This window comes from Silene latifolia, chromosome 10 (genome assembly GCF_048544455.1).
Source record: "Silene latifolia isolate original U9 population chromosome 10, ASM4854445v1, whole genome shotgun sequence".
In the NCBI taxonomy this organism is placed as follows: domain Eukaryota; kingdom Viridiplantae; phylum Streptophyta; class Magnoliopsida; order Caryophyllales; family Caryophyllaceae; genus Silene; species Silene latifolia.
Genome location: NC_133535.1, coordinates 106,463,002 through 106,478,691, shown reverse-complemented (window position 1 = coordinate 106,478,691; position 15,690 = coordinate 106,463,002). Strand labels below are relative to the sequence as shown.

Sequence of the window (15,690 nt, the reverse complement as noted above, 5' to 3'; positions counted from 1 at the left end):
CTCGCATCTTAGCACGGGCATATTTAGCTACGCATGATAGAATTAATAACAACAACTAAATTAACAATTAACGAAAACGAATACATAATTAAACTAACTAAGCAATAGAGATGCATAAAACGAAATATTGATGGCTTTGGGAACTAATCTAATCAATTCTAAACTACTGAAAGGAATTAAAGCAACGAATTAAAACTGAAATAAAGGAACAATTACCGAAACAAGAGGCAAAAAGAAGAATTGTAATTGAATGCAAAGAACGAACTTTTATTGAGAAATTTAAAGTAATTGCAAAACTAAACTATGGCGAATACCTGATTTCGGTATTCCCCGAGATTCGGTCCTCCTCCCCTGATTACAGGAGTCATCCTTAAATAGAGTAATCACGCAACTCTTATTCCTAAACCTAAAATACAATGGGCTTTCTAATTCTCGTTCTTAATTTCCGTCAGATTCGAAGCTTGGTCGATTGACCAATGAGTCTAGTCGATCGACCAAGGTACCTGGCATAGTAGCTTCTGGAATTCGCGCTCTGGTCGATCGACTGAACCAAGGGTGCTGTACAGTAATACATTCTGACAAATTCTGCAACGCGCAACGATCTTAACAGAGCTGCCATTTCTTTGTTACTTGGTCAAATCAGGCGTTCTATACGGCGTTGGAAAGATAAGAGGATAAGCTTTCACCTCCAATTGGAATCACTCGATTATCAGCTCTAGAACTCGAGATATTGCCATCTGAAGCAGGCTACAATATCGTGAAGTGCTTCTTTGCTTGTTAAACTCGTACGCACCCATGCTTTTGCTATCTTTAGGCCTTGAAACGTGTACCAAGCTCATTCCTCGAGTCACTACTTCATGTCAGGTCCTATGATAAATACTCGGGGACGGATTCGGCTCATTTTCCGCTGAATTCTTCACATTTCTGCAATATTACACAAAAACACGAAAGTAGACGGAAATAGGGAAAATAGTAGCACAAACTACATAATTGAGCTCTGAAATATGTGTAAAATACGGTGTAAAACGTCATATTTAGGACACGCATCACACTATAGCTAGTTCAATCGAATTTTTGATGCTGAACCGTATTGAAGTATTCGATAAATGCTTCGTTTTTAATAGGATCTTCAATTTTTGAGTCATACATATCCTCATCATCAATAGGCAATGCAGGTCCTTCATAGGAAAGACCGCTTTCGGTACAAGTAGCATATACCGTCTCTGATTGCCTAGAATCTAACTCGGCAGCTACTTGAGCTATTCGAGACTCAAATAGCTTGAAATAAGCTTCTCTAGATTTATCATATTCTTGCACTTGAAGTCTAAGCATCTTCACTAAACACTTCAATTCAGCAATCTCTTCCTTGTTGATAGCATAAGGAGGAACTTACTGTGGCGGAAAAGAAAATGAAGGCTTTTGAAAGCCTTGCTGCTGAATCGGATGTGGCGGCACATAGTAATTCTGCGGCGGAAGTGGAGAATAGTTAGGGTAACCTCCACTTTGAGAACCATAATGACCCTGTCTATATTGCTGATAGGCATAGACTCGACCATTCTCCGCTAAACAAATAACAGCGCTGTGCCCCGCAGCACCACATCTCTCACAAAATGCCACCTGCTGCACCATAGAATGGAACATAGGTGGACTCCCCCAAGACTGTCTACTCTCCAGCTTGTCAAATCTGGCATTAAGAGCTTTCAACTGTGCTATCATGGGGATGTCAGACATTTTGGCAGAAAAATCAAACATACTCAAGCCTTCCCTTTGATGATCTTTCTCCTAGAATCCTGTCTAGGTAGGACCTGTAAGACCTATCAAAATAGCACTAAAGGAAAAAGATAAGAACTGCCTCAAGGAATAAACCCCTTGAGGCTAACGACAGACAAAAATAAAGCAAGTAAATAAAATAGTTGCCTCCTCGGCAACGATGCCAAAATTTGACACGGCTGTCGCAACCCTATCAAAAATAAAACCAACAGGCTATAACTAATGCAGCAAAGGCAAGTCGGGTATCGTATCCACATGGAGGCGGTCACTATCTACTCGTTATTCAGTCTGTCTACGGTCACAAAGTAGGGGGTTTGAGTTATTTTTACTAAACTAACAAACTGAAATTAAATAGAAAGGATTGAAATAGGAGATTAATTAGATAGAGAGAAATATGCCAGGACGTCGGTTCACCATGATATTACACAAATCAGCTAAAGGTAAGGTCAGTCGGTCTGATGTGAGAAGGGTAAATAAAAGGTCCTTTCGGTCCGCTATCCGCCCTAAAATACTACTAACTTAGCTTTCACCCGCATTAGAGTATTCTATTGTTCATAATAGGTCTGTTCATTCCAATCTTTCGATCTAGGTCTGAATTTAACCAGTTAAATTACTTCAGTTGCATGCATTCAACCTAATAATTACAGTGATGTTGCTATCAAACAATTCTCACAACCAAATCTCCTAAACCAATTATCGCATCATCGTTATACTACCATGGTTCCCCTAATCCTAGTATTAAGGGATTAGTTACGCATAACAATGAATAAAACAATAGCGAAAGATGAAATAATAACAGACACAGTATAAAGAGATATGCAAAAGGGAATTAAATTAAATAAAGAGAGTAACAAAAATTACAAAAGTTCAGATCCGAGGAAATAGAGCAAAGTAACGTCGAAAAAATAATTCTCATATGAAAGGAAAGAGAGATATGAAAGGAGATAAAAGGATCCCCTAAATGACCTAATAATCTTTTATTTATAAGAGATAATTATTATAAGATAAACTAAGATAAAATTAAAAGGTCTCGACTTGAAATATGATGCGTCATACTTGATTTGCTCGATCGACCAACTATAAGTTAGTCGATCGAGAGGTATCTTCCCAAAAAGCTTTTGATCGAGCAATAAGGTGCTCAAAAGTGGTCGATCGAGTACTTAAGTGCTCGATCGAGTAGATTAGGTGGTCGATCGAGTGGTTAAAGGGTCGATCGAGTAGATTAACCTTTCGATCGAGCAATGTTCAGCGTGTAATTCCTCCTTTCCGTACTGAACGTCAAACAGCCGCTATTTATTCGTTACTTGTTGGAAACAAGCGATTTTCATGGCGTTGGAAAGCTACGAGGATAAGCTTTCACCTCCAGTTGGAATCACTTGGATATCTGTTGTAGAACTCGAGATATGGCTCTTCAAAGTAGGCACTAGTAATTTAAAGCTCTTCCTTTGCTCGCCTAGCTACCTTACTTCTATGAGCAGCTCAAAATAGTAGTCTCCAAGCTCCGACTCAACTCATCTCCTAAATGCATGCATAAGGACATATTTTAGGCTTGATTACGCTCCTCTCCGGTTCATACCTGCAAATAGGACAAGAGAAACCAAAGTAGACAATTCAGGGGACATTTGTAGCTAAACACTACACATAATGCATAGAAATACGTGTAAATACGGTACAAAAAAGTCTATATAAAATGCACGTATCACTAGACTTAGTGGAGTTATTATAATGTCTGCCTATAGAAGAGTCATCTTAAAACTGTCATAACTTGATATCTAAATATGGTATTGATGTTATTCGAATTGGAGGTGATAGCTTGTTCTCTTACGATTTCAACGGTAGGTCACACGCCCAAAATGATCAAGAAATGAGTGAGATATGTCGGTTTTACGAAAAATGGTCATTGCTGAGAACTGCGTTGCACTCGACCGAGTGAGGGTCACTCGATTGAGTGAGTGACACTCGACCGAGTGAGTGACACTCAATCGAGGGCCTCATCACTCGATCGAGTGGCGCTGAATCAGAATACGGGATAAGAAAATCTTATCTTGTTAACCCTCATTCATTCTATCTTCTTCCTTCTCACTCCAAATCCTCTCCCTTCTCTCTAAAACCACCATAAACACACTCCCATGGGATTCAAGCTTACTTAGGGAATTGTTCACCTTATTCCTCATCCTTTCCACCTTGTAAGTCAAGATCTAACCTCTCTTATCTTGTAGTAAACCCTAACTTTTGGAGGTTTTTGATTTGGGTAATTATTTAGTAATTAGTATGTGTAATATGAGTAATTAGTGGATAATAGTAGGGGGTTTTGTAGTGTATAGTGGTTTAGGATATATTTTGATAGTATTACATAGTTTTTATAGGAATAAGATGGTCTTGCGAGACAGAATCATATGGATTCAAGTTGCTTGTGAAGAATGTTTAAAAGGTAGGTTAATCCTACTCAGTTTCAATAAGTTTGGATTATCATACATCTCACTATTGTGTAGTCATTACATTATACCATGTTTGTTGAGGATTCGGGTGAGTCTCATGTGTATTGGTATTTCATTATGACATGATGTTGGATTGTATCGACTCGGGGAGTCGGGATATTGAGGAATTGATGTTCATACCGTATTTGTGGATCGTGTTGCATAATGAGTCAGAATTGGTATAATATGTAGTGTCTTGCATTTATTGTGCTTGTCATGTATATTCGGGATATGTCGGCTTGTGATTGATTGGTTGTTGTTGAGGAAACGGAAGGCGGTTGGGAGACCGTCCTCCACTTGGATCGCCTCTTGAAGCTTCCCTCTCCAAGAGGGATATGCACATTAATGACTTGAGTTATGGAGGGACTTGTGTAGTTGAGGCACGACGTCTGACAGGGATCCGGTTGGCTTTCGGACCTAGTACGTCTGGGCGTATCCCTGTACTTTTGTGTGAGGTGTGGTGTTGTGGGGGTGTCCCTGGCACCGGTGGTTGTAGGTACGTCTGGGCGTGTCCTGCTACCGGCATGGTGATTGTATAATCGGTCTCATTCATATCATTGGCATGTTACATATTATTTATCATGTCGTGTCTTATGTTTATTTATTGAAACTGACGTGTGTGTGTATGTGTAAATTGTCACCTATTTCCGAGGTGGCTTGTGTCGATCCATATGATATTTCCGATCATATGGGGAGCAGGTTAAGTATAGGTTATCTTTAATAGCACGTGGGAGACGAGACAAGCCTTGTTGATATCCGAGTCGAGTATAGTTGGCTAGAAGAGTATAGTTGTCATGAGTTGTACTTTCCTTCGTTTATTAGTTTATGGTTTGTAATCACTATGTTAGGTTCATATACCCATGTTAGACTCATCTAATCATTTTATAAATTACTTATAATTTATATTTATGTGGATCTAGTTGCATGCATAACAAAATAAGGAGAAAAATGATTTTCTTACATCATATGGACGAATTAAGGGCACTAGTTTTGGACTCCTTCCAAAACTAGATCTTGAGCTATTACCATTATGGATGATCCTCCAAGATCTTCAAGTCTCAAGCATAGAGACACTCGTCTTAGTTGCACCCAAGACTCTTACCCAAACATCAATACTATTATAAACTAGATAATAGGATTAGTAACCTTAAATATTATTTCTAACATTCATATTATTACTACACTAGTAATCTTGAATTTTTATTATATTTTTAGAACAAATTTCCTTCATAAAACTAATTTTATATGAGACGGAAGAGAGAATATAAGAGATATAAGCATAAGATTCTCTACCAAAGAAAAATGAGAACCAATGTCACAAAATGGGGTGGGGGGAACCGGTTTTGTGGCTTGGGGAAGGCAAAGCTTTTGGTTTTTAACTTACCCAAATGCTTTTTGTCTTACCCATAATTCTAGGGTAGGTTTAGCAAATTTAGGGTAATTATGGTGTTTATTTGCATAAATAAGAACACCCATTATCACCCTTAACCACCCAATTTCGTTCCACCCTTGATAAAATGGACATCCATTTTACAACTTATATTTTGTCATTTGTGATGTGTGACATGTGACACATAACATGTCACAAATAATTTTAATGCATATTTAACAAATTAAATATAATTATATTATCAAATAAATTACAAATAACAATTTAAATGGTAATTCACAATTACATATATGTAAAATGGGTCATTTTGAATTTAGTTAATATAATATACAATATTTTATAATTATAACTAACTAACAATTCTTATCTCAAATGTTTCATAAACATTAATCAATTTTAGTAATATAACAAATTAATTACTAAATCGAATCTTATTTAATCACATTAGAATAAGATATATAACTCTCTCTTATAAATTTGTTCAATTTAAGGATTTAATTAATCCGTATCAATATACGATTAATTAACTTTTCAGTTTGGGAATCGTCCTATAAGTGTGACCTTAAGGGATCAACTGATCACCATCGTCAAACGACAGTAATGTTAAACTTTAGTTAGCCAATTATTACTGATTAATGTTGATCAGTTGACTATATAATGAATCATCTTTTGCGTATTCTTATTATGAGATTTAATTATGATGCTTAATCATGTGATCACACTATTGTTGACGACACATACTCCAACAATCTCCCACTTGTCCGAGATAAGTGTGTGTCACCAATTCTCTTGTCCTATTACAATCTCCCACTCAATGCAAGGTGTCTTGCAGGTCGTACTTGCATTTGATCATATCTTAAGTGGTTTCCTCGATCTGGAGAGTAACTGTCTGACCGGAATTATCTATCGTAGATACCTTCCGAGCGTGGCCATGCATTTCCAGTTCACTACTCCTCGAGTGGCCCTGAGATTTTAGATAACCCTGACAAGGGGGTGGACAATTCCTATCGCACTATTCCCTTTGAATAGCCAAGGCTCATCATGATCCAAAAGATGCCCATTTGACCTCAGTTACAAAAATCGTAGAGCATAAATTAAAGTCACTCAGAAATTGTGCCACCTTGGGCGAACAGTCTCTAGTCAAAGAATTGACTCAAAAGAATACTATAGTAGCTCTCGCCATGACCAGGCTTTATAAAAATTACCAGAACTCTATAAGTGGTCACTGCCCGACAGAGTGTCCCATACAGTCCGCCTATGTGATCGACTAGTGATCTCTTATGAATCTATGACACTTAAACCTGCCATCAATCACATCACACTCTAGCCACTTCGAGACGTCACCTCATACAAGCAACTAGAGGCCAATACTATGTTAATCCAGTTCACTTTAATAGGGTTTAACGTTATCCTTACAACCTATTTGGATATAACAAAGTAATAAAAGAGTTTTTAAAACTCAAACGGTGAATGCATTATCACATATGTAAAATTGATACCATATCAAGTACTACATAATCTATAATCCATACATAATATTGTATATAACTATACATCTCAACTCAATTGAAATGGCATGACTTATCATGCTTAGCCTATGAAAAAGCCTTGGTTAGCAAGTTTTAGTAATACTTTACACTTTTCCTAACCTTACTATATACTATTTCCCATTCTTGTGAATAATCTTGTATTACAAGAACTTCTTTGAGTACGTGTCTAGATCCAATCTGGACATAGGCTCTCTTGCCTTTAAACAACTCCCACTGTCCTCACAGTGTGTAGGGATAGGACCTTTGGTTATTGGAACGAACTACCATAGTTCCTCCAATTCATAAAACCGAATCCTAATATCATCCCTTCCTTCTTGCATATCTCATTATTGCAAGTATACTCAATTTCCGTTGTGTATATTTCATTGTTTAACTGCCTAGGATGTTTCTAGCAGATATCTTCCTAAATAATATAGCCAAGATGGTTCTTTAACCATCCTTATGTGTTTAGAATATGGTTTTTGTGTAACTCGTTGTACATAAATCCATCTCAATTCTAAATACTTAGCTTCATATCTTTAGTACTTCCTGAGTACTAACTAATGAACTTTATGGCTATATAGAGACTTCTCTCAAGAATTCGATTTTTAACTATTCGTCATACTCCAAGTATACGAAGTTTAAGAATGTTGATACATCTTAGCATAATGAATTAATCCCGCAGCGGAAGCATGTGGATTCAATTTCTACATGTTCAATACTTTTGAACTTGTCAAGATTCTTATTAACATAAGAATGTTCATTTAACGCTAATATCCTCTTAGAACTCTCTTTATAGGTCTGGATACCTTAGAGATGTATTATTCTTCTCCTAAGTCTTCCATCATTCACAATGATCAATATGTCCTTTTTTTTTGGTAAAGGTAAGTATATTAATATCAAAAAATAATTACATCATCCAGAGTTTTTCCTAACAATGTACAAGCTAAATCTAGCCCTTAATGCTCAAAATCCATGCTTTGTCTCTGCTTGATATGACATTGATATTTCTAGCCCAAAATCTAGCTATTACATCATCAATAATTTTCCTAACAATAAATCGAGGGTGACTAACAAAACTTTCAACTCTAGCCTTGTTCCTTGCATTCCATATAGCATAATTAAGACCAACATGACATGAACAAATAATCTTCCTTTGCAACATACTTCTTGTCCTGCCACTTGAACTCCATTGCACTAACATATTAGGGGAAAACGACACTCCCAGCTTAGCCTGCAAAATAGTCACACACCTGTTGCTAAATTGATAAGAATAGAACAGGCGTAGATGACTCTCATCATCAGTATTACATAAAAAGCACACTGTCTCCTGTCCAAATCCCATATGAGCCATCCTATCACGAGTTAGAAGTCTCTGCAATTGAGCTGCCCAGAATATGAAGGACCATTTTGGGACATTCAGAGTACTCCAGCAAACATGTCTCCATGGAACTTTAGATTTCTTCTATCTTAACCAGTGATAACCATCAGACACACTGTAGTCTTTATCAGTATCCAACAACTTATCATTATGATAGGCTTTCTTGAAAATAACCATTGTATGAGCAATCTTCTTCCATGTCTAACTACAGTCAAGAGGAGGACTATAATTGTACCAATGGACACCTTTCATATAAACATGATTGACCCAACGAACCCATAAATTGTCCTTTTTATTAGCAAGCCACCATATGTATTTGCCCACCATAACTTTGTTCCAGATTTTTAGTGCTTTGATACCCAGTCCACCTTCCTCTTTAGGAGTACAACAGTTAGCCCAACTCACATTTGGTGCCCTCATATAAGAATCTTTTCCACTCCACAAATAATTTTGACATAATGCTTCAATTTTGCTCATAATACCATTGGGGATGAGAAACATGCTAGACCAATATGAGTGAAGAGAAGTTAGCACAGAATTAACCAGAGCTAACCTTCCAGCATAGGAGAGATGCTTAGCCCCCCAAGATCTGAGTCTAGCAGTTATCTTGTCTGTAAGTTGCATGCCTTCATTCTTACTGAGTTTCTTATATGAAATAGGAACCCCCAAATATTTAAAGGGAAGGTCTCTTTTTCTGAATCCAGAAACTTGCATTATATCAGCCATAGTAGATCCTTTCACACCATTAAAATAAATATCTTATTTCTCCTTATTCAAACATAAACCACCTGCTTTGGAAAAAGAAGAGAAAGCTTTTAATAACCACATGATAGAAGAAGCATTTCCCTTGGAGAACATCAAAAGGTCATCAGCAAACAATAAGTGATTGAGCTTCAGGGGGCCACACAGAGGATGGAAATTGAAGTCATCTTGTTTACTAATAACATTAAGGATCCGAGAAAGGTACTCCATGCACACTGTAAACAACAATGGGGAAAGAGAATCTCCCTGCCTAAGACCTCTTCTACCTTTAAAAAAGCCAAAAGAATTACCATTGAGAGAGAGGGAATAGGCAGTGGTTGTGACACAAGTCATGATTTTATCAATAAAAGGGTGAGGAAATTTTAGGGCAATGAGCATATCCTTCAAAAAGTCCATTCAATAGTATCATAAGCTTTCTTGAGGTCTATTTTAATGAGACATCTAGGAGAAGCAGACTTCCTCTTATACTGTCTAACTATATCCTGACAAATTAACACATTCTCCACAATATTTCTCCCTTTAATAAACCCTCCTTGATTAGGACTCACTATATCAGGTAGCACTTCGCTTAACCTATTGCACAAGAGTTTAGCTATGCATTTGTAGATAGTGTTACAACATGCTATAGGCCTAAACTCAAGCACACTGGTAGGGTGGGTAATTTTAGGGATAAGGGTTATCAAAGTAGCATTCAACTGTTTCAACAGAGACCCAGTGTGAAAAAAATCCATGATAGCATCACATACCTCAGAACCAATGACAGACCAAGAATCTTTAAAGAACTGGCTAGAAAAGCCATCAGGTCCAGGAGCCTTTGTAGAAGGAATAGAGAATATGCATTGCTTAATTTCTTCATGAGTAACAGGTTTCATGAGGAGATTAACATGCTGATCAGTGATTAACTTCCCAGTCCTAACAGTTAGAAAATGAACAGGAGAAGTGGCTTTGCTAGACCCAAGAAGATCAATATAGAACTCAAGAAAGGCTTCTTCAATTTGAGCAGGATCCTCTTTCACCACCCAATGAAGATCCTGGATATTCAAAATTTTATTGTGAATATGTTGAGCTTTGATATGCCTATGGAAGAAACCAGTGTTCTCATCCCCCTCTTTAAGCCATTCAACTTTAGCTTTTTGTCTCAGAAAACTCAATTGGGCTTTATGAAGAGTAAAGTAACTAGCAGCAGCTTTCTGTTCAGCCTCTCTAAGGGTCAGATCATGAGGATTAAGATGAAGCCGAGTTTGAATAGTATCCAGAAGATATCTAGCCATCTCAGCAGCATTAAAAATATCAGAAAACTTAGCCTTATTTAACATCCTAAGAGGTTTCTTGAGATTCTTCAGCTTGTTCACAACTTGGAACATCTTAACACCCCCATAATCCTTACTCCATTAAGTTTGGACAATATTAAGGAACTCACTTGCTTGTCCCCAAATGTTGAAATATCTGAAAGAAGATTTCCTCACAGCAATAGTAGGTCTTCTATAACAGATACAGGGATTATGATAAAAAAGCCCCTCATTCATGAAAAAAGCATAGCCATCAGGATATTGCCTCAGCCACTCATGATTAATAAGGAATCTATCTATCCTGGAAAAAACTCTTGTATTAGGAGCCTGTTTATCATTCCAGGTGTAAAAGGAGCCCTTAGCCTGAATATCCCACAACTCACAATAATCAACACACATTCTGAATTCCTCTAATTCACTCCAAAGTACAGGAATTCCCAACCTCTCATTAAAATGTAAAAGATTGTTAAAGTAACCTCCAACACACCAAGTCTCATGACAATTATCCTTGATATCCTTTAACTCTTGCCACAACTGGATCCTATCAGTATCATAATTCGATCCATATACCACAGTGAACCAGAAAGAATCCCTAGAACAAGTCTCAGTAACAGACACAGTAATTTGTTGTTGAGAGGAATATAGAAGTTGGACTTGAAAGAATTGAGGCAGCCAAATGATCTAAATCCTTCCCCCAGGATGATGATCATTATTATTGATACCATACCACCTTTGACCAAGATTATTCAAAACTGAATCAAAATTAGCTACTTTAATTTTAGTTTCAACTAAACCATAAAGACCTATTTTATTCTGATGCAAGAACCATTTAATATCACCTTGCTTATTAATATTATTCATACCTCTTACATTCCAACAGCCTAGATTATCCATGTTCAGAGATAATTAAACCCTCTTCAGTTCTCCCTTTCTCTTGATCCTCAGATGAGATATTCTTGTCCTTAGGTAAAACAGCCACTGGTGATTTTGTAAGTGAAGTAAGAGCAACAACATAAGACACATTCTCTCTGATCCCCCCTATCACTGTCATCTGTCTAGCCACTGGAGTGACCACATGAGGCCTAGTCACTTTAGGAGGGGACACACAAGAGTTAGTAGACATAGGTTGAGAATTGGTTGGTTTAGACACATTCTTAGGCCTCCAAACCTGAGTCACCTTAAGAGCAGTTAAAATAGCAGGCTTCCTACAGATGCTCTAATGATGGCCAATCCCCTTAAATAGTGTACAAATAAGAGGCTTCCATTCATACTCTACCAGTACACAGTTGTGATGTCCATGCTCATCATTAAAATACAGTTTATCAGGGAAATCCTGTCCCACCTGCACTTCCACCATCAACCGTGCATATCCTAAACGAGTCTTATCCAAAGTGGCAGTATCAGCCTTGACATACTTCCCAAGTAATGCAACAAGCTTGGTAAGACACTTTTCACCCCAAAATTTTAATCCCAAACCACAGAGTCGAATCCAAATAGGAACCTCCTTGACTTTGGACTTAGTTAAAGAAGCATCTTCTGTCCAAGGCTTAACCACAATGGGCTTTTTATCATACATGGGATACCCTTATTGAAGAACCAAGTTCTTGCCTTCCATGGTAGGAAATCGTACAATAAAAACACCATTGGGTAAAAAGGAAATTTTATCATATTTATAAACCCCCCAAATCCTCTTTATATGCCCAGAAACCAATTCCCATGGTGGATTAGCCCCTAGAACATATCAAATCACAGCAGTACTCCAATACTCAATCTCAGATTGTACATCATCCACCCTAAATTGAAGGGTAGTATTAGTAGTAGCAGGAGAGGGAGTTTTCTTACCAGAACGATTGACTTCTGTCCAACCTTCATTAGATTCCTCTTCTGCTTCAACCTCACTAGCATCTTCAACAAGGTGGTCACTTTCCTGTGTTTCCTCCACGAGATTATCCAAATCCGCCTCAGGAATACCCACAAGTTCACTAACCTCTTTAGTGCTTTTAGCTTGAGCAGAATCTGGAATACCAGTACTCGAAGATGAAGCAATAGAATCCATATTTGGCGAAAAACCCAACGAAAGATCACGTAAATTACTGAAAGACAGACGAATTCGTGCTTTAGATTTGATTTTAGAATTTCTAGTAGTTTTTTGAGATTTTTTGGATGTTGCTTTCTTTGCCATTTTGCAATGGAATTCAAAACCCTAGAGAGAAGCTAGAACAACTTCTCTCTAAAATCCCCATTTTCTGAAATGTATTATTTCCATCAAAATGTCCCTTACATATAATACTAGTAACACCATATTACTGTTAGTAATCTATATCACATTTTTAACATATTCATATATGTAACAAATTAATTTAGTCATAAAATTAATAACAAATCTTATGCATGCAAACTAAAATAGATAAGTGAAGAAATCGTTTTCTCACCATATGATTTTCGGATTATAAGGGCACCAACAAGATCTCCTTCTTGTTAGTTCTTGAGCATTCCAAATAATGGATGAACAAAGATTCAAGTATAGAATCTCTCCCAAAAGTGAATACCCAAGGAAACCTCTCAATAACAAATATTATTATGATCTAGTAATAATATAATTTTTACTATAAAATTGACACAAAATAAATTGTATTTTTCCTCTTGAATATTTCGGTCAAGAGGGAGCATTTGTGAGGTTTATTTCTCTAGAATTTTCACAAGATTGTAGAGAGTTTATATTTTTCTTACACTAGAAAAATATGAAAGATGTGAATGAATAATGGTAGAGGAAACACACTTAATTCCCTTGGTAAAACCGGTTGGGTGAGAGAGGTGTGTCCAATGCATGGGCTAGTTTTTCTACCCAAGAAAAGATAGGCATGCATGGCTAAGACTATAGGTAATAATTGTGTTTTCCACTTAAAATAATCAACACAATTTTTATCCTAAACACCCTCCATATTTCGGCACATATAGATAAAATGGGAGGTCCATTTTATTTTGTCATTTGTCAATTTGTAACATATGTGACATGTTACTAGACATGTGAAATTGTAATGTATTTTTAACATGTTAAAAATCAACGTATTAATAAAAATACGTCATGTATAAAATCGACTTAGTAATTCATAATTACTTGTACCAAAACGATTTACCCATTATAAATCACAACGTCTTGTATTTATAATAAATCATTCATTCAGTTTCAATTGTTTCGTAAACAACAATTTTATCTAAGTAATAAAACAATTCAATTACTTAGACCGTATCTAATATAATCGAATTACAATAAGACACGTTAATTATACTCACAAAATCATCCGTCAATTTCTAAGCAATTTAATTAACTCGTATCGGCATACGATTAATTAAAATAATCAATTAAGAGTATTTCCCTATAGGTATGACCTAAGGGGATCAACTGATCACCACCGTCGCACGACAGTAATGTCAAACTCTAGTCAGCCAATCATTACCGATATGTGTGTGATGCGTGTCTTTTATATGATGTTTTACATCCCATTTTACACGCATTTCAGAGCTCATTCATGTAGTTTATGCTACATTTCTCCCTATTTCCGTCTACTTCCGTTTTTTTGTACATTATTGCAGAAATGTGAAGAATCCAGCGGAAATCGAGCTAAATCCGTCCCCGAGTATCCTGCATTGCATATGACGTGAAGTATTCACCCGAGGAACGAGCTTGGTGCGCAATTCAAGGCCCAAAAGACAAGTCCACGAGTTTATAGAAGTCAAGTAGCAGCTCAATCAGTCGATCGACCCGCCATCGTCGATCCAACCAACTCTTGAGTTCGAAGCTACCATTTATCGAAGACCGATCGATCGACCAGTCCTAGCAGGCGATCGACCAATATGCTATTCCAGACGAGAATTAAAAGACCGTGAATCTTGAAGCCCAAAGTTATGTTAGGTTTAGGAAACAAAGTTACGTTAGTTGCTATATAACGTAACCTAAAAACATCAGTTAGCATTCAGTCTGACATCAAGTTTTTATCTAAGTTTCACATTCAGTTTTTACATTAAGTTCTACATACGGTTTTTAGAATTAGGGTTTGGAATATTGTTAGCATTGGAATTTTCGTTCTTGTTCTTAATCTTTCCTCTGCAATCTCGGTATTTTTCTGCCCTATTTCAATTTACTTCTATTTCGTTATTAGTATAGAATTGATAGTTAGATTCCCGAAACCATCTTATTGTTGCATGTTAATTACCGCTTTAATCATGAATTCAATACTTTATTGCCCTAGTATTATTGTTGTTATCACTTTCAGCATGAGTAGCTAAATAGTTTGTGCTAGGATGTAGGCGAATTATGGCGTAGGCGGCGTAGTATTAAATTGGACTGAATTCGCGTGTTAGTCGATCGACTGACATACTTAGTCGATCGACTGACCTCGTGAGGTTACCTTTCGCTTTAATTGATTTTAATGTTGTATTTAACGAATCGAATGCATGCGACCAGTTAGATGCTTAATTTATGACTGACCCATTAGATCGAAAGATAGGGAAAGTTGTTTGATCACCAATTAAGATGACTAAACTGTGCTGAGATCGAAAGATAGGTATAGTTTAGACCGTTAGTCACTTTTCAGGACGAGAGTCACTATTAGTGATATTAGGGACCTTTAGCGAGATCGAAAGATGCTATTTGTTAAGAGTGGACCGAGAGGACCTCTTGTTTCCCGCCTTACTTGTGTTTGATTCAGACCGACTTAGTATGCTGCCGCCGAAGCTTTAATGAACAGACCATCCTAGTACCCCTTCTTTATCTGTTTAAGCCATTTTTTTAGTTTACTGTCTTTATTTATTCTTAGCTATAGACCAATTCAACTCAACCCCCACACTCGCTACTTTAGACTAGAATTAGACAGCTAGAAATTACGTCTGCCTCCTTGTGGTTCGACCCTGTTACCACTAGCCTAGGTTAGTCTTAATAGGAAATTATAAATCTTATTTTTGGTACTCACAACGACGGGTATCAAATTTTGGCGCCGTTGCCGGGGAGGCAATAGTTCTAATTTTTAGTTGTTTTATTTTTAGTCTTTCTTAGTTTAAGGGACTTCTGTTCCTTAAACTTTTCTTATACTCT

At 36.9% G+C, this 15,690-nt stretch overlaps 1 protein-coding gene across 1 annotated transcript; it reads right to left on the bottom strand.

Annotated features, from left to right (window-relative positions):
- Positions 1–10,700: 10,700 nt before the first annotated feature.
- LOC141608024 (uncharacterized) lies at positions 10,701–12,174 on the bottom strand. The gene is made up of 3 exons (XM_074427374.1): positions 11,875–12,174; positions 11,511–11,766; positions 10,701–11,251 (listed from the first exon to the last, which is right to left on the bottom strand). The coding sequence occupies exons 1-3, from the start codon at positions 12,172–12,174 to the stop codon at positions 10,701–10,703; spliced, it is 1,107 nt and encodes a 368-aa protein (XP_074283475.1).
- Positions 12,175–15,690: the final 3,516 nt, after the last annotated feature.

Bases quoted from the DNA above. Each gene is read 5' to 3' on its own strand.
- LOC141608024 (XM_074427374.1), bottom strand. From the start codon at position 12,174: ATGTATGATAAAAAGCCCATTGTGGTTAAGCCTTGGACAGAAGATGCT. The intron at 11,767-11,874 runs GTAGAGTATGAA...AAGGTGACTCAG, and splicing joins GACATCACAACTGTGTACTG to GTTTGGAGGCCTAAGAATGT. The intron at 11,252-11,510 runs GTTTAATTATCT...AATTCTTTCAAG, and splicing joins GAAAGGGAGAACTGAAGAGG to TCCAACTTCTATATTCCTCT.